The sequence below is a fragment of the Culex pipiens genome, chromosome 2 (assembly GCF_016801865.2).
Source record: "Culex pipiens pallens isolate TS chromosome 2, TS_CPP_V2, whole genome shotgun sequence".
Classification (NCBI taxonomy): domain Eukaryota; kingdom Metazoa; phylum Arthropoda; class Insecta; order Diptera; family Culicidae; genus Culex; species Culex pipiens.
The window spans coordinates 193,447,564-193,466,511 of record NC_068938.1 but is presented as its reverse complement, the minus strand read 5'-3'; the positions used below and the strand labels follow the sequence as shown (position 1 = coordinate 193,466,511).

Genomic DNA, 18,948 nt, shown 5'->3' with positions numbered 1-18,948 from the left:
TATTTAGTTCAAACATTTTCTGGTGCGATAGAAGAGAAAAATGGTCACATGCAAATGCGTTGCTTACATTGAGCAAACAATTAAATACTCAAAACTACAACAATTCTCATTTTGTTACAAACAAACCCAGTACCAGTTCCACACAATGCACTCAGCCAACTTGGATGCACCACACATTATTTGACTTCAATATCAAGTTACCAGACAGAGCCCAAAACCCAAAACTCACCGTAACGTCTCCAAGGCATACTAAGGTGTTTCGTGTTGGGTTGGGTTCATTCAGCGGTTGTTCCACGTGCAAGCCCACAATTGTGAAGGTGGGGGTGGGCGGGAAGTTATACAAGTGAGTTCATGCCTTTCCCCACAACAGCAATTCAACTGCTGCCTTCAGTCGAGATCCAGCGTTCGCGTCGACGAGTCGTACAAGTTCGGTTCCGCAGCTTTCTAGAGCGTTTGAGACGTAGTTGTGCCAGCACACGGTGGATACACTAATACTGGTGCAGAAAAGGGGAAGCTTCTGCGTATCCAAAGCAACCCCCAAGTGGATGAATCAAGATGGGTGGTTCGTGCTGAGATATATAACCAGTGATAACGAATATACACAGTGAGTTTGACGTTTTTTTTTGTGGAAATTCCGTGCTCGGGTTTACATACGCAAAACGCATCAATTGAAAATCAAAACAACGTCGCAAATAGTTAGAAGAACACTATCAATCGAATACAGCATTATTGGGGCTAAGCTGAAGGAAGATAACAAAAACAGTGGGAATAGTAGAGCACAAAGAGAGGTGGTGATCTGGACTGATGACACACATCTCGAGACAATCAGTATTGTCAGAGAAGGCTTAATGGTGACCAGAAGTGGCAAAGTGGGGTGCCTGCTAATCGGTATTTTGCAAACAAACGTGGCAAACCAGAAACAGCTGGTTGGCACCACATTCCCAATTGGATATAAGAGTCAACATGGTTTAGTCATAGTGTAATTAACAGTGTGCGGAACTATCGACGGGTTGAAATCTGGAAAAGGTACGAAATTTTGGCTGTAACCTATGGGTGCTAATTGGAGTCTCGATGGTTTAGTGCAAACAGATTCGTCAATACGATGACGAATGATGGTGTTTGAACACCTGAGATAAGGTCGCGTAAACCTAGGTTGACACCTAGGTTGACATTGGTGCGTAGCTTAGGTATAGCAGCAAATTGCTTACAACGGGTCATTCACGCGCTGTTATGTACGAAAGCATAAGCAGCATAATGTGATTGAGAAAGGGAAGTGACTGTTGCTTGATGTCTTGTCTACATAATGAATACCAAGGGTATCTACGAGACAGTATAATTTTGATTATGTAATCTCAATAATATAGGGAAAAGCATGTTTTTTTTAAGATGCTTCTCAAAGATTTTTTTAAACTAGAATCATGTAAACAATTGCTAAGTAAGAAGTCAACATTCTTGAAAAACAGCCAATTTGGATGGAAATAGGGCCGAATCCTTAACCTGCCAAACATATGAGAATTTCCCCTGTTTTGAATACAAAGAATAAGACTGGTACAAATCATATTAAAAGTTTTGTAACTCGGCTCTGATCGAGGTCTTTTAAATTTCGAATATCAAGTCTGATTTTCAAAAATTAGGCGTAAAGTATCACAAAATGCCTTAAACATGTATACAGTTGTGCTACTATGAAAAAATGCAAATCATCAATGAATTTATGAAAAAAATCCCAATTTAATAAATTTTGCATGAAAAACATTTTTTCACCTTCTTCAGGCTCGGGTATCAATGGGTTAATCTCAACCAATTTCGCTCAAAATTTAGACAGATTCTTAAAATAACTCAAAACCCCGTTTTCCGCTTGTGGAGCAGTGGGTCATTTTTTCTGGGCACCCTAATGTTCCTACATCCTTTTATACCTTTCTTACTGAGGAGAGGCTATAAAATCACTTGAAAAATTAACTTTTTAATTTGAATCAATAGACCACCCTTTATTTAACCCTGAGCAACTTTTGTTCTACTTAAAACTTTACTTCCCTCGTTTTTGGTTTTTCTTGTTTATTTTTTCTGATTTTTATTTCCATTTATCAGGTTCAGTTTATGTTTGTTTTTTTTTTTAATAGTATTAGGCTTATTCTACTACCTCATATCTTTTACCTTATTAGTTTTTTTTCGGATGTGCGACAAAAGATCGAAAGACATAAGGTCGAATGGACAAAAGGTCGAATGCCAAAAGGTCGAAAGACACAAGCTCGAATGGACAAAAGGTCGAAAGTGGACAAAACGTCGAAAGGACAAAAGGTCGAATGTGAAAAAATGAAACAAATAATTATAATTATAAACTTCTAACAAATTCTTGAAAAAAATATTTTCTTACAAACAAATCTGATTTTTATCAGTGAGTTTATCCTTGGTTTATCCATCCATTTAGTAATGATCTTTTTTTTTTTTAAATAAGCAGAATAACTTCCAAACCATTTTTTGAGAAGATTTCCATTCTTTCAAACATGAGCAGTATTTCCAAAAAAAAAGTTCGACTTCTAAAATATTTTGAAAGTTTATTTTTATTTTTAAAATTAACCTATTCTTGACTGTTAAAATATTTTTTTCAGTTCTTCAAAAAAAAGTTCAACTTCTAAAATATACCTATATTTTTAAAACCTTTTCTTGACCGTCAAATTTTTTTTGCGAGTTTTTCCATGCTTTCAAACATGAGCAGTTCTTTTAAAAAAGGTCGACTTTTAAAATATTTGTTAAGTTTTTTTTTTAAACTAAACAACCTATTCTTGATTTTCAAAATATTTTTGTGAGTTTTTCCATCCTTTCAAACATGAGCACTGCCCAAGTTCGCATAAATGTCCCATATTTTAAAAACACCAAGCTGAGAAAAACGCATTTGAAGTTTGTCCCATACATAAGGCTACGTGTTAAGTTTTCGCGAAAAAACAAGATTTCCTCCTGATTTCTAGAACAAAGTAGGGGAAATATACCCTTTCTAATCAAACACCTATCTTCGTCATATGGAGAGTTTGATGCTCGATTAAAGCTCCAAAAATACTATTTAGGCTGTAAACTTACCAGCAACAGCACCGCCTCGAGTAAGCACGCAAATGTATGCCACTTACTGGCCAAAAAAATCAAATTTAATGCACTTTTGATCATAATTTCTATTTTGCGAGACCATTTCTCATCATTTTGGTGGCACACACATCCACACGCAAGATCAGAGGTTAACTGCTTAACGAAAGTCGCCATCAATATCCTTTCACTTGCGCTAACGATTTCAAAGCGCTTAAGATATAAAATTGCTTCCAACTACCGGCAACATGTTCTTTTGACCGTTACTTAGTTACTCACTTGAAAAATAATCCCGAAACATGTAAATAATTAGCAAGCGCCATCAAAAAGACAAACGCGCCAAGTCTTTTGACGTTTCAATCTTGATGACCCATTCCAAGCGAAGCCTGAAGAAAACCGAGCGAGAGGCAAAGGCAAATAAAGAACAAAGGGTGGCCACCAACACCACCAGCAGCGCTTGTGGTGTTGCCAGGAAACTTTCTCTATAAATGCTACTTTTCGTGAGTGTTCGCTCAAAATTTCATCAATTTTGGCAGCACGAAGCAGACCCAAACGAACGTTGGAAGAAAAAAAGAACTAAGCTGAAAATAGAAAAATGGGCGTGGCCCAATGCACACGACTGATTAGAATGCGTTTTTGAAATATTTTTTTAAAATGCTTGTAAAAGAAATAGCATAACTTTTAATAAAAGTGAAAATAAACAGAAATGTTCTCTAAAAGTTGCTCTACTCGTTGGTGTACTTGGTTTTACTGAATTTCAAGGAACACTCCAGATTATCATACATCATTCAAACAAGACCGCTTATTAGGCTTAAAATGGGTTTATTTCCCCTACTGGATGTTGCAGGCTTTTCTGAAAGAACACACGATTTTGAACCAAACTGCACCAATAACTCAAAAACGATGAAAATGCATATGGGACATTTATGCGATCAGGGGCAGAGCAGTTCTTCAAAAAAAAAAAAAAATCAAATTTAATTGTTTCGAAAATTGTAAAAGTTTTGCTTCTTAAATATTGTTCCAAGTTTTCTATTCTTTTTAATCTATCTTTCATGGTCACCATAGATCCTAAGAAAAATCTGACTTCAAAAATATAGCTGTATATTTTAAACAATCGATCGTATTTATTTATATTTTTCAAGATAAACCCCCTCCCGCCCCTTTTTTCAAAAAGCCTCCAACAATCCGGGGGCAAGTTTTTATTCAGAAGACCTCTAAATTTTTAAGAATATAGAAGTGAAATTAAAGAAAAACGTTCAAATCACCTTTCCATAGCTGCTTTTCAATATTGGTGTATTTGGACTCACATCAAAAGTTTTGGTTTGTAAAATGTTTTTTTTTTTAATTTGATCTTTTGTCCATTCGACCATTTGTCCAATCGACCATTTGTCCACTTTCGACCATTTGTCCATTCGACCCTTGGCATTCGACCTTATGTCTTTCGACCATTTGTCATACATTCGTCATTTGAATGGTAGATAAATGCGCAGAGACATAGTCTGGGCCATTAGAAAAATTACTGCATACTTATTTTTACAAAACATACAGGAAATGTTGGTGAAAAACACAGCCAAAGCTGACCCCAGAAAAAAAATGACTTTTTTGAAAACATTGGCAAATTCACATAAAACAAGTGAAACTTCCAAACATAAAATTTTCTTAAATTTAATGAGTTCTTCTTTCCAAAGCTTTTCAAACATCAAATATTGGTTCAAAAATGGATTTTTGGCGATTTTTTAGATCAAAGCCCATCTAGATGCGGTTGTAGAGGGTTATACTTATCGACTCAGAATGTGTGTGGGATGTTTATCAAAAATATGCACTTGATTTTCTCGGCTTTGGCTGACCGATTTTTTCCGGATGTGGTCTACTCGGTCCAGTTTCGGGTCCCACAGCTTGGTATTGAAAATTGTAAAGTTTCATTTAGTTGCTTAAAAGTTATGGTAAAAACGTTACTTAATCCACCTTTAGGTGGTTGGTGCCTTCCATTCATAAAGTGAATACATTACACAGCCTCAAAAAAGTGTATAAATAACACATTTTTATCAAAATATCTGAGATCCGGCCTCAAAAAAAGTGTATTAAAAACACTAAAGTACTTATAACTTTTGATAGGGTTGTCAGATTTTCAATCTTTTGGACTCTTTGGAAAGATCTCTTGATTACCCATCCAACGATAGGTCGCATGGTAGATCCGGACAACGTTTTCATCAAAATATGTGAGATCCGGCCTCTAAAAAGTGTATAAATAACACTTAAGTGATTATAACTTTTGATAGGGTTGTCAGATCTTCAACGTTTATGGCTCGTTGGAAAGGTCTTTTAAATACCTTTCTTAAAATGTATAGCATATCGGGTTTCCTTACAAAAACCACCCTAAAATCGTTTTTTAAGCATGACTTTTGAAGTACTTTTCTAAACTTTATAATATTAACTAGGGTCTTGTGGGACCTCAAGACGGATCGAATGAGACCAAAACGGTTCAAATCGGTTAAGCCAGTCTGGAGATAATCGTGTGCATATTTTTCGGTGCACGGACTTACAGACATACACACGCACAGACATTTGTTCAGAATTTGATTCTGAGTCGATAGGTATTCGCGAAGGTGGGTTTACGAGCAGGGATGCCACGTGGTTTTTTTTTAATGTCTGTAAAAAAGTCTGTGTTTGTCTGTGCATTTGTCTAAAATTCAAATATATCAATTTATAGTCATAGAAATCCATCCGAAATTGCGTTTTTAAGCATTTGAAGACTAACAAAATAAGTTTCGACAAAAAAGATTACAAAATATTAATTTAATAAAGTTTTTTTAAAGTCTGTGCACCTAAAAAAATGTCTGACACAAGCTCAAAAGTCTGTGAAACACAGACAAATCTGTGTATCTGGCATTCCTGTTTAAGAGGTCGAATTAAGTAGTTCATTTTTCAAGTGATTTTATAGCCTTTTCTCATTGAAGTGAGGAAGGCAAAAACAATTTAGACGACTACAAGGAATCAAATTGGGTAATTACGGGTTTCTTGGTTTAAATCGAGAGTTTGAGATGATTATTTTTTTTTATTATTCGTAAATTAGATGATCAAATGATGAAATTGATAGCAATTAATTAATTTAGGGTTTTTTCACCAATTCCAGGACTCGTTCCCAACCTTTACACATCTCACCGTGTGTAACCTCCAAAAATGTCAGAAAAATCCACTCTTAACGATAGTAGAAATCCAACACAACAGCAGCAACCCCTCCAGAATGGTAGTGCCAGTCCAAACCACCGCCACAACAGTAGTACTTACGGAGCAATAGACGAAATAACCACAGCGACACCCACGTCAACCGCCCCCAACGGAGGCGTTCCCCCAGGCGAACCAGGCGGATCATCCACAATGGGCGGTGATCGTCGCTCGACGCTCAAAGTGATGGAGAAGCTCGGTTACGGGTTGGGCCACGTGTACAACGATCTGTGCGCCGGGGTGTGGTTCAGCTACACGTTGCTGTTCATGCAGGGTGCTTTGGGAATGCCGGCTGCGGAAGCCGGTGCCCTGGTCATGCTGGGCCAGGTTGGCGACGCGGTCGCCACTCCGATCGTGGGGTTTTTGACCGATAAGTACGGGACGAAGAGGCAATGGCACGCGGCGGGGACGTTTCTGGTGTTCCTGACCTTCCCGATGATCTTCTCGTTGTGTCCGTGGTGCGACGTGGCTCCGCACTGGTGGGAGATCGTGTACTTCACCGTGGTGATTCTGCTGTTCCAGTTTGGCTGGCCAATCGTGCAGATCACCCATCTGGCCATGATCCCCGAGTTGTCGCGATCGCAGAAGGATCGGTCCGATTTGACAGCGGTTCGGTATTCGGTGTCGATCGTGTCCAACGTGGTCGTTTACCTCGTGACCTGGGCGGTTCTTCGAACCAGCTCGGACAACCAAATCGGTGCCAACGATGCCTATCGATTTCGTGTGAGTTTCTCCCCCCCGGCAATAATGTGTACAAAACGCATTTTTAAGGCTTGTTTCGGCCACACCTGACTGGACTTGAGGAGACTCAAATTACGCTCACTTTTTTTCTCTTTCCAGGATATCTCGTTAATTCTGACGCTGGTCGGGGTGTCCATGTCGGTGCTGTTCAACTTTTCGCTCTCGTTCAGCGGCTACGAGCATCGGCGACATGCCGCGTTGCAGCATAATGTGATCAAGGCGGGGCCCGGAAGTGGCACAGGCAGGAGGGAGCAGCCGCGGGACCCGGAGAAGCAAGCTTTGCTACAAGCTGAGCAGACGGGTGGAACTTCGCAGCAGACGGTGGCCAATGGGGGGACGGTCAAGCCGGCCGACGACGAGGTCGTGCTGAGGAAGCCCAAGAAAAACTTCTTCAAGTCACCACTGCTGTACCAGAATGCGTTGCTGTGAGTATGGAATGTTTTTGTCTCTATTTTTTTTATGTTTTGACTAAAATGTCAAATGGTTGATGGGTTAAAATAGAAAAGCTTATGGGCTGAAATGAAATTTCATCAAAATACAGCAATTCCCCACGAAAACAGCATGATTCGAAAAAAAAGTTCTCCGATCGGGCTCAAAATTTTTCTGGGGCCAAAATAATTAGACCCGTATTTTTTTGTTTGGCCATTAGGGTGACCTACGCCATGTTAGGGTGGTCCGAAAAATTGCCATTTTCGTCGTTTTTTGCAAAAACCACATTTCGACGGCAATATTTCAAAAGGCATCATGTACATTTTGACACTTTCTGTGTTATTTCATATTCTGTAAGTACTCCTAATAAGCTACCTCTCCACCAAAATTGAGCAAAAGTTACTTCAGTAAAGTCAGTTTAATAATGATTTTAAATAAAGTAACATAAACAAAATCTCTGGCACCAGCAGTGCCTGTTTATATAGCCCTGTCAACCTGTCAAATAAAAGACTACATGAACCTCGTGACGAGAAAAAAAAGCATCATGAAAAAGACGCCATGTACATTTGCCGACGAAAAGCAAATCGCAATTCGCAATTCGCAATTTTCAGTGTAAGAACGGGCCTTGACCGATCTTATGCACCAGGTTCCCGACGAACACGCACTGCCCTTACACCTACATCTCACCCTTGCTCTGAGTCAGTACGAGCAACACGCTAGAACACGCTTTTGAGTGTTCGTGCCAGGCATGCACACCTTCTTTTCCGGTTACGCATTTTAACTCGGCCGGGGGTGGTACATTACGTAGGGTTTGATGTAAGTATAAGCGCCTAACCATCTATAGTGTGCCTATCAATTTTCATTAAAGCAAGTACTGTTTTATTTTTAGTTTGAATTCAAAAACTAGTTGTTATTCTACTGTGTACTGTTTTCTCTTGAAATCTTCCCTAATGTTGAATCGTGTTAATCTGTTGCTATTTCTTCTGTCACGGTGTTTTGTTACAATGTTTTGGACCTAAGCATATTATTCAAAAGTTTACCAAAAGTACAATAATTTTATGTGTGTGATCATTCAATATATTAAGTAAGGACTCGAACCATACTTGTTTGAAGAAAAGGGCGTAGATTTAAACAATATACAATAAAGGAAAGCAAACTACATAAAGTTCGATACTGAAAGAATAATTGTAGTTTGAAGGAAAGAATAGTAGGAGCCGATGAAAATTACATTTTAATAAATAAGAAAATGGGTAAAGGAAAGATCAATGATAAACAGAAGTTAAAATCGTTCGCATATTAAGGGAAACTGTTTTTGTTAGGGAAAACACGTTTCAGTATTTATTGGGAAATGAGAGCAGAAGAGTAGAAAGATGAGTGAAGCAAAATTAAAGTACAGTACTTGTTCGATAACTGAGCTTGTTTGACTGGACTACTTGGGCTGTAGCCCACTTAAAAAGCAGAAAAACGTAAAATAACCAAACAAACCGGAATGATGAGGGGCCAGTGGATGCAAAAGCATGTTCAGCAAATTAGAAATCATATTTAAGTTTTAATTAAATGTTAAGTCAAAATTAAAGATGAGCTCTGAAAGAAATTTAAGCAACCATCATTTTACATTTGTAGAGAAAATGTTATGCATCGGTCCCCTCATCATTTTTCGTTCAGCCCAGTTTGCGAGCAACATTCGGTAACTGTGCTACATTCTCAGCCCAGTTACCGAACAAGTACTGTTGTTGGAAATGTGCAGAAAAAAAACCCCGTGCTGCGATGTTCTAGGTACATCCACAACAGTTCGTTCAACATGCTGTGAATCAAAACAATACCTTCTACAATCACAAATGACTTCCCTTTCCCACATTGCCGCTTTGTTATTGTTGTCCATGCTCTGCAAAGAAAGGGATGTTAATAAAATATAAAAACTATAAAATAACGATACAAATACTTCCCCGAACCTGAGTGCCATCAGGTTGTTGTTGTTGCTGTTGTTTCCAATGTGATAGATATCACACCGGAGACGCCTTGATTCGGTTGTCCTGGTGCGACCGTCCTCCAGTCGTAGGCCCAGGCATGACATGAAAATGAAGACAAAAAAAAAAGATGCATTGATACATGATCTTCTTACTCACGAATAACCCAATCCCACCCAAAACAACACAGCTAATTTAGGTATGCACCCAAACCAACTGCGTTGTTCCGTGCCCTCCTCATTCGGCTATTTCAATATGATTGTCCTGGAGAATCCTCCCTAAGGATCGTTAAATTCCGGAGTAACTTCCCAAAAGGGCGCAACTCCTGTTGCAAACAAACAGTTCACTTTGAATGTGACTGGAATAGGCTGCCTGCTCACACCCAAGGCTACACTCCATTGAAAAATCACTACGGAACTCCCTAGTGATGGCCGTCCACGCAATCATACTTCGTCATGATAGTGCTACCTTGTCACTCGCCTATACGTCAGTTACGTAAATACATGTGACAAGACAGGGTAATCACCACGATTCGAAACATGGACATCATCAACCGCCAGCTAGACAGATGTTCAAGTCATCATCTAACATACGGGGAGGCATGAGGATAGGGAACTGGTGCAGGACCAGAGCTATACTGTTCAAACTCTCATAACCAGAAATTACTAACAACCAACAATTGGCGGATCGCTTCCCTGATTACGATAGTCGCGAACAGGACTGCCGATACAGTCAGTTCCGCTCCTTCCAGGATGTCCTGCACCTGGGCATCCCTAGTATCCAAAAGCATTAAAACATAGTTCAAACTAGCAGGACTGGGAACTTTATTTATTGCACTGTGGATACTTGGAATCTTGCAGCCCTTGGCCGACATTTGCCGACGAAAAGCAAATCATAACAAAACTTCCTCTCCACTGGCAAAAGGCGCCATGTAAATTCGGCGAAGAAAAACGAATCATAACAAAGTGTGATATTGAATATGGATGATCAAGTATCAATAAAAGCAACGTTTTTCATCGATTTTTATCATTAGAACATCCTCTTTTGCTTTTATATTAAAATGGGAATTGAAAAATGATGCTCAAAATTCAAATGCGTTTTTCTTGAAACGCATGGTTTGTACATGATGCGTTTTTGAAATGTTGGCGTCGATTTTTCAAAAAATCATAACTCCGCACCATTTTAACCGATTTTAGCTGTCTTGAGCGCAAACGAAAGGGTAATTAGATTGGCTTTTAAGGAAAAATAGTTAAAAGTTTCAAATATCTAGCCAAACATTTGAAAAGGTCGAATGAAAACTCAAAATGCTATTTTGAAGTTATCGCAGTTTTAGTGAAAAAAGTCGATTTTTTGCCGTTATCGTCATTATCCCGTTTTTGCGCGCGGCGCGTCGAAAAACCCAGTTTTTATTTTCAAAATATCGTATCTCGGAATATTGAAAACATAACTTTACCATTTTTTGATATGTTATGTAAAATTTTCCGAGGAATCTGATAAAAATATTTTCAGATATAGGCTCTTTGGTCCCGAGACCTTCAAAAGAGCATTTTAAGTTTTCATTTGACCTTTTCAAATGTTAGGCTAGATATTTGAAACTTTTAACTATTTTTCCTTAAAAGCCTAACTAATACCATTTCGTTTGTGCTCAAGATAGCTAAAATCGGTTAAAATGGTGCGGAGTTATCATTTTTTGAAAAAAGTGTTTTTTGCAAAAATCGACGAAAATGACCATTTTTCAGACCACCCTAACACGGCATAGGTCACCCTAATGGCTAAACAAAAAATATGGTCTTATTATTTTGGCCAAGGAACCCCAGAAAAATTTTTAGCCCGATCGGAGAACTTTTTTAAGTAGGTTTCAGATTTTTAAGCAAAGATGCCATGGCGAACCTTTTTTGTAATGTTGGTACCACTGCGTAATTTTAACATTTCGGGCGTGCACCATTCGTATCGCCATCTTCGCTTAAAAATCTGTATAAGGGATGCAATATATTGCATTATAAATTCTATCAAAAGATTCTGTCAAAACTTCGTTTCTTCTCTTCCAAACCACCAGTTACGTCTTCTCCCGCCTCTTCATGACCACCTCGCTGGTGTACATGCCCCTGTGGCTGGACGAGCGCACCTTCCAGCCTGATCCGGTCCAGAACAACGCCAGCGTGGAACATCTGGCTACCATTCCACTAATGTCCTTCCTGTCATCGTTCGTCTCGTCCGTAATCCTCAAGTACGCCAACCGATACGTCGGCAACAGTCTGGTCTACTTCGTGGGATCCACCATCAGTTTGGGAGTTTGCTCTTGGGTCGCGTTGAGCACCAGCGACGGTTCGTACACCACCTTTGAACTGCTGGTGATTGCGTCCCTGTTTGGCGCCGGGAGTTCCATCACCATGATCAGCAGCTTGTGCATCACGGCGGACATGATCGGGAAGCACGCGGACCAGGGCGGGTTCATCTACTCCGCGGTCACGTTCGCCGACAAGCTCATCACCGGCGTTGTCGTAGTCATCATTGAGTCCATGTAAGTTCATGATTTTTTAGGGTTCAAAATACCAAGTCACTTACTCTTAATTTTGTTTTAGGAAATGTAAGAATCGAGCCGACTGTCCGGACTACTACCGGAGTGTGCTGGCATACGCGTGCGGGACGGCCGCCGGTCTCGGCTGTCTCACGCTGGCAACCCTGGTCTGCACGCGATCTACGACGCGTCGATCGAGGAGAGCGGCGGCGCCAGTACAGCAACGATGATTGGAGCCAGTGACATATTAGCAATTTTCTTTTAAAACTAAGTGATACATAGTGTCGATTTTAAACATTCTAATCACGATCATGATATTTTAACACGCAAGAGTAATGTTTAAGGAAGTCGTTAAATACCAATAAGTATTTTCTAAATTACGCGAGAGTTAGGCTTTATTTTTGATGACACTCTATATTGACTTTGATCGGGAAGATTTGATGTCGTGCAGCGTTCTCGGATTTTTTCAGAGTTATTTTTTGAATTTCCACTATTCTAATAAAGTTTTGTCTTCGTTATTTTACCGAACAAAGGATATAAAATCACTCTAAAATGATTTTTTTAATTAGAATTTATAGACCCAAATTCACGTATACACAGAAAAAAAATCATGGTAATATTACATCTGGGAAGGGGTACATCTTTTATGTCAGAAAAGTACATCTGGAAATGTGTAATTTTACCACTTTTCTGCTGTAATGTCACTTTTTCTGTCTAAATCGAGGTAAAATAACATCATAAAAGAGGTAATATTCAACCTTCCAAAATTTCAGCTTCCAAATTTACATTATTTTTTACTGTGTACACATCGACTCAGAATCAAAAACTGAACAAAATTTAATTTAATGTGCGTGTTTGTAGGCATATGGAAGTGTGTAACGAAAGTTTTCACTCGATTACACTGACCTACAAAAAATACAAAAATGACTGCGCAGGCTCAACTCGAGGGGAAGCATGTACTTTCGGGTCCCCAGAAACACGTGCACTTTGAATGCTTCAAAAATATTTAAACAGGGCCGCATGGTTTTTCCCCAAAGTTTGTATGGAGTGAACGTCGTCCTGAAGTTTGGTTGAATTTGGTTGCTGGAGTCCAGAGTTCTAATTACAAATGTTAACGGTAGTCGAGCTCATACCTGTGTCAAACGCGTTCTGACCTGAACTTCCTTTGACCAATTGTCGCAATCAATTTTTACGCTGTGTTAAGATATCACGACAAGAATGAAACTTCTCATATGAAAAGTGACAACAAAGCACGGAGTTTTTTTTCGGTTTTTATTGAATATCTCAGGATTGAAATCGAATTTTGTGGATCTGTGAAGGTCAAAAGGTGAGGCATTGTGAGCTGCACAAAATGGCGTTCTTAACAAAATGCACGTACGACAAGTTAGCACGACGGCGACGATTTGATTAAAAAGAGTGTTGTAAAATGCATTTTACACCTGCTCAGTTGTTTTGCAATCCTTATTTTTTCAAAATATCTAAGGCCGTTGCACATATTTTTAAGAGTTTACTTTTCAGCACTTGTTTCGAAAAGTAACACTTTCCAACATTTTTTTTTTGATTTAAACGATTTATTGACAAAATACATGAAAATTCGACTTAAATTTTCACTCAATGGGTGTTTTTCGAAATTGCAAAAAATGTTGTATGGAACTCGTTGCAAAACTTGATTTTTTCAGCACTCGTCGTATTTATCCAACTCGGTGAACCTCGTTGGATAAATGCACGACTCGTGCTGAAAAAATCCTCTTTTTGCAACTTGTTGCATAAACTACTATTTTGCAATTCCGTCGTGAAACTATTTACTTTTCCTGTCATTCTTGAGCGACGAAACAGCCTACTTTTCTGTACCAAAAATAACAGAATCGAATAGTAACCCTTTTCAAAACAAATGCTGAAAAGTTCTACTTTTCAGCACTGAAATGGATGCTGAAAAGTTGAACTTTTCAGCACTTGTTAGGAAAAGTTATACTTTTCAACATTTTTTTGATTTAAACGATTCATTGACTCAATGCATGGGCATTTGTCATATAATTTCGTTCAAAGGGTGTTTTTCGGAATTGCAAAAAACGTTGTATGGAACTTGTTGCAAAACTTGATTTTTTCATCACTCGTCGTATTTATCCAACTCGGTGAACCTCGTTGGATAAATGTACGACTCGTGCTGAAAAAATCTTCTTTTTGCAACTTGTTGCATAATAGTAGTTTATGCAACAAGTTGCAAAAAGAGGATTTTTTCAGCACGAGTCGTACATTTATCCAACGAGGTTCACCGAGTTGGATAATACGACGAGTGCTGAAAAAATCAAGTTTTGCAACGAGTTCCATACAACATTTTTTGCAATTTCGAAAAACACCCATTGAGTGAAATTTTAAGTCGAATTTTCATGTATTTTGTCAATAAATCGTTTAAATCAAAAAAATTTTGAAAAGTGTTACTTTTCGAAACAAGTGCTGAAAAGTTCAACTTTTCAGCACTCATTTCAGTGCTGAAAAGTAGAACTTTTCAGCATTTATTTTGAAAAGTGTTGCTATTCGATTCTGTTATTTTTGGTACAGAAAAGTAGGCTATTTCGTCGTTCAAGAATGACAGGAAAAATAAGTAGTTTCACGACGGAATTGCAAAAACTACTATTTTGCAATTCCGTCGTGAAACAAAAAAAAAATTAATACCTTTCCATACCAGTGAAATGGGTGCTGAAAAGTTGAACTATTCAGCACTAGTATCGAAAAGTATCATTTTTCCATATTTTTTAGTTTTGAACGGTGAATTTACTCAACACACGGATGCTTGACATAAAATTCCAGTCAAAAAGCGTTTTTCAGAATTGCAAAAAACGTTGTAAGCAACTTGTAGCAAAAAAAATGTACGACTCGTTGTTGCGGCCGCTTGTCCTCAACAAGTCGATTCCACTTAAGCTTTCGCGGGACTGTATACCACGTTCTGGGACGGAATAAAAACACACGTTTTCTCTAAAAACTTCTACTCGACCGATTTTTATTTACACGTCTGGACAACTCAAAACTTGCGAACGGAATGAAAATTCTTGTACTTCCTCTTTCTGTCGTTCTTTGCGCGCGCTTTTTCTTCGCGCCAAACAGTCGATCAGGTCGCCGTTGCTTCTTCGCCGCTGACGTTTGACAGCGGCGGCGGGGGGTTTGCCGATCGCAGCAACCAGTGCTGCCATCTGTCGTGGTTTTTCATCTCACGCTTGAAGAGCCTACCAAACGGACGCGATGGCGGACATTCTCCCGCCCGCTGCGAAGCTGAAAATCCTTCCTGTCTTGAATCTTCGTCAAGCCATGAAGCTTCATCTGACCGACGATCCTGGACTGGTTGCTCCGATTCCGAGAAGGATTTGACGACAATTGCCAACTTCAAGGCTTGCCGTGGTACGTTGCCAACGCCAGGCCGTACGTCTGTGACCTTGTGCCGCTTGAAAGGTTTTACAGGTAGTTGGCCGGGAATCGACGTTATCTGTCGCGGAGGAACTGGACGATGCGACAGGTTTCGTTGGCGTTTGGTTTTCGCTGGTGGGCTTGGTTTTTGGATGCGATCACCGGCTCTCCAGTGGCCATCGCTGTCGAGTATCGGTGGGCGAGCCGGCCGGTACGCGGCTGCTCTCAATTTCTGCCCGGGGATCGGTGCAGGACCGTCGAACGGCAGCACGATTCTTGCGGAAGGCGTGTCCTTGTAGCGAATAGCGTCTGGATCAACAACACAGCGCGGAGGAATTCGGGTATCCGGGATCGGACTCGGAATTTGAAGAACGCAGCGATCGTTCTCGTTACAGCGGTGGGTTGTCTGTACTTGACTATCGACCTTTTCGTTCTCGGCGGAGAGCAGTGTTGACTCTACGATCTCTTCCAGGGTATCCAGGCGCATAACATTTGCATGAAGAATAGAGTGACTCACCTTGTCGCACGGATCGTAGGTACCCGTGACAATCCAACCCAGATCTGTCTCTCGAAGCGTTACGGTGCCGTTGCGCAGCTTCACTTTGTCCGACCGCAGCAAATCCCACATGTAGTTGGACGCCATCACCAGGTCGATGTCGTTGGATTCGAAGAACTGAGGATCTGCAAGCTGCAGTCTGTTGGGAATTTTCCATCCGGACGTGTTAATCCTTTCGGACGGAATGATCCCCGTTGGCTTCTCCGAGATGAGACAGGAAATGGTATCACGGAAGTCGACGTACCTAGAAGAAAAGTTCAGGCTGACACTTTTCCTCGCTGGTGTTTTTACTGCATTCGCTCCAATCACCGTTACGTTGCACTTTGTCAGCGGAAGTCCGAGCTTACGTGCCATCGCCGCTGACAGGATGTGGGCTTGCGATCCGGAGTCCAGGAGTGTGCGACACGGATGTAATCGACCATGCTTGTCCACTACGTTGACGATTGCTGTCTGCAACAACACAGGTCGGGAGGTTTGCAGCAGCCCGCTGTTACAGCACGATGTCGTCTGCTCGGGGCTGTCGGCTGAGTTCATGTTGCTGGGCGCTTGCACAACGGTGGGTGAAGATTGGGGAACAGCTTCGAACTTTGGCGGCGCTTGTTCACTCGGTAGGTTCATGTGAAGCAAATTATGATGTCGCTCTCCACACTTACAGGTCCATACGGAGGGACACTTCTTGACCAGGTGGCCAATTCTCAGGCAGTTGTAGCAGGCTCGTGCCTCTCTCACCTTCTCCAGCCTTTCCGGGATAGACATGCTGCAGAAGGCACTACACCTGTAGTTCGGATGGTTGCCACTGCAGAACTCGCACACCACCTCGCTTGTGGTCGTGGCTGCAGCGGACACATTCACCGAGGGTTTCGTTGAAGACGGCATCTTGGGAACTGTTGGCGTGACAGCAGATGCCTCTAGGTCGGAGAGCTCGCATCGCTCGAGAATGTGGCATCGCTTCCTCAAGAAGTCGACGGTCGCTTGGTACGTCGGTAACTCACCTTTCTCGATCGTCGCTTCCCAGAGCTCTCTCGTCTCGCGGTCCAGTGCCGATGCGAGGATATTGACTACGATGAGCTCCGACACTCCCAACAGCTCTTGCTTGTGGAAGCGTAGTCCCTCGACGTGCCTGGAGCACCGCTCGACGACATCTCGCAACTCTTTCGATGACCGCTTGTCCATCTTCTTCAGCTGCAAAATGCCTTGGATGTGTAGATCGATGATTAGCCGCGTGTTCTCGTACTGCTCCTCCAGTTCCTTCCACGCTCCCTGGTAGTTGTTGTCCTGGATGGTTCGAAGGTCGATCTTCCCTTCCGCTTCGCCTACGAGCGCCTTGTCCAGGTGGTACAGCTTGACGGCATCACAATCTGACGAACTGCGCATCAAGTCCTGGAACATGGCCTTGAACTTTGCCCAGTTCTCGTAACGTCCGTCGAACGTCGGGAGTGGGGCACGCAACGCTTGCTGGTGGACGATAACTTGCTGGGCGGCTTGACTAGCCGGAAGCACAGCCTGGGCCGAAACAGCCGGTCCGCTATGCGCAGTCAGCAGCATTTCCAACGCGACCAGCGTTCGGTTGTAGAGTTGCTCAAACTCCAACCACTTAGCATCTTGCTGCTTGGCTCCCTCGTCTTCCTCCACCACGTCCAGAATTTTATCATGGATCTCGCAAAACTCACCATAATACTTCTCTACGTTGCGCTGGTGAACTCGTAGCTGCGGCGGTGACACGTCGGCCTCACGTGGTTGGACACCCGGCAAGGCACCGGGCTGCGTGCTCGGCTGCACTGCATGCAGGATTCGCGTGAGTTTCCCTTTAACTTGGCTTCGCTTCTTGGAAAGCACCTTGACCTCTCCGTCCGCCATCTCTGCTTTCTTCGTTTTCTCCCACAACTTCTTCGGCGTCAGCGGTTTCACTGGGGACGGCACTAGCACTTCAACGACGGGTTTCTTCTCTTCTTCGCTTTCCGGTTCCGTGGGCAGCTTCAGGAACGACCGCCACATAGAAAAAGACCGGCAACTCTTGTGCGGCCTGTTTCCTACAGATTGTTCCACTCTTGGGAACCACTATCACAAAATGGCGTCGCTGCGCTTTTTCACTGCAGTCTCACCACGGAACTATCTGGCACTTTTCTCACTTTTTATTTGCGGGCTCTTGCCGCCACTGTTTCCGCCGTTCCAGGCCACGGAGTCGCCTTCCGGAAGGTTTTTTGAACTTCTCACTTCCGGATCCACACTCGGGTTTGTTTCTTGCCGAGTTGTTCCGTTCACATTTTCCGGAATCCACAAACACTCTTGGTTTTCACTCGCGGATCCGAGTTTCCGAGGGCCGAATGTCCGGTACGAAGTGACCAATGTTGCGGCCGCTTGTCCTCAACAAGTCGATTCCACTTAAGCTTTCGCGGGACTGTATACCACGTTCTGGGACGGAATAAAAACACACGTTTTCTCTAAAAACTTCTACTCGACCGATTTTTATTTACACGTCTGGACAACTCAAAACTTGCGAACGGAATGAAAATTCTTGTACTTCCTCTTTCTGTCGTTCTTTGCGCGCGCTTTTTCTTCGCGCCAAACAGTCGATCAGGTCGCCGTTGCTTCTTCGCCGCTGACGTTTGACAGCGGCGGCGGGGGGTTTGCCGATCGCAGCAACCAGTGCTGCCATCTGTCGTGGTTTTTCATTTCACGCTTGAAGAGCCTACCAAACGGACGCGATGGCGGACACTCGTGCTGAAAAAATCTTCTTTTTACAAGCATAAACTACTATTAAATTCTTAAACAGATTATAGAAATGACGGATTTTTTTTTTTCAGAAAAGTGTTTTAGATTGACTGAGTGAAATGAATTTAAAAACTCTGGGGTTTTAAAAAAATCAAAATTTTAATTTATTGCATCTTTCTTTTTTTTTTTCAAACAGTTATGCTTAGAATTCTCAACTTTTCCCATCCTTTGACAACAAAAAACACAAATTGCTGATTTTGACGAATTTTCGACTTTTTTCCAACTTTCCTGATTTCCTGACTTCAAAAAACAAAAATGTTCTTATCTAA

General features: G+C 41.4%; 1 protein-coding gene across 2 annotated transcripts; it reads left to right on the top strand.

Moving 5' to 3' along the window:
• The first annotated feature begins 384 nt into the window (after positions 1-384).
• Positions 385-12,332, top strand: LOC120415185 (major facilitator superfamily domain-containing protein 12-like). Of its 2 annotated transcripts, none has more exons than XM_039576642.2 (5): positions 385-604; positions 6,206-7,020; positions 7,138-7,463; positions 11,491-11,955; positions 12,017-12,332. In XM_039576642.2, exons 2-5 carry the CDS (start codon positions 6,253-6,255, stop codon positions 12,180-12,182), a joined length of 1,725 nt encoding a protein of 574 aa, XP_039432576.1. In that variant the 5' UTR covers positions 385-604; positions 6,206-6,252; the 3' UTR covers positions 12,183-12,332. The 2 variants fall into 2 exon arrangements, with proteins under 2 accessions (XP_039432576.1, XP_052564051.1); XM_052708091.1 differs by having other exon boundaries at positions 385-1,026.
• Positions 12,333-18,948: the final 6,616 nt, after the last annotated feature.

Bases quoted from the DNA above. Each gene is read 5' to 3' on its own strand.
- LOC120415185 (XM_039576642.2), top strand. From the start codon at position 6,253: ATGTCAGAAAAATCCACTCTTAACGATAGTAGAAATCCAACACAACAG. The intron at 7,464-11,490 runs GTGAGTATGGAA...CCAAACCACCAG, and splicing joins CTGTACCAGAATGCGTTGCT to TTACGTCTTCTCCCGCCTCT. The intron at 11,956-12,016 runs GTAAGTTCATGA...ATTTTGTTTTAG, and splicing joins GTAGTCATCATTGAGTCCAT to GAAATGTAAGAATCGAGCCG.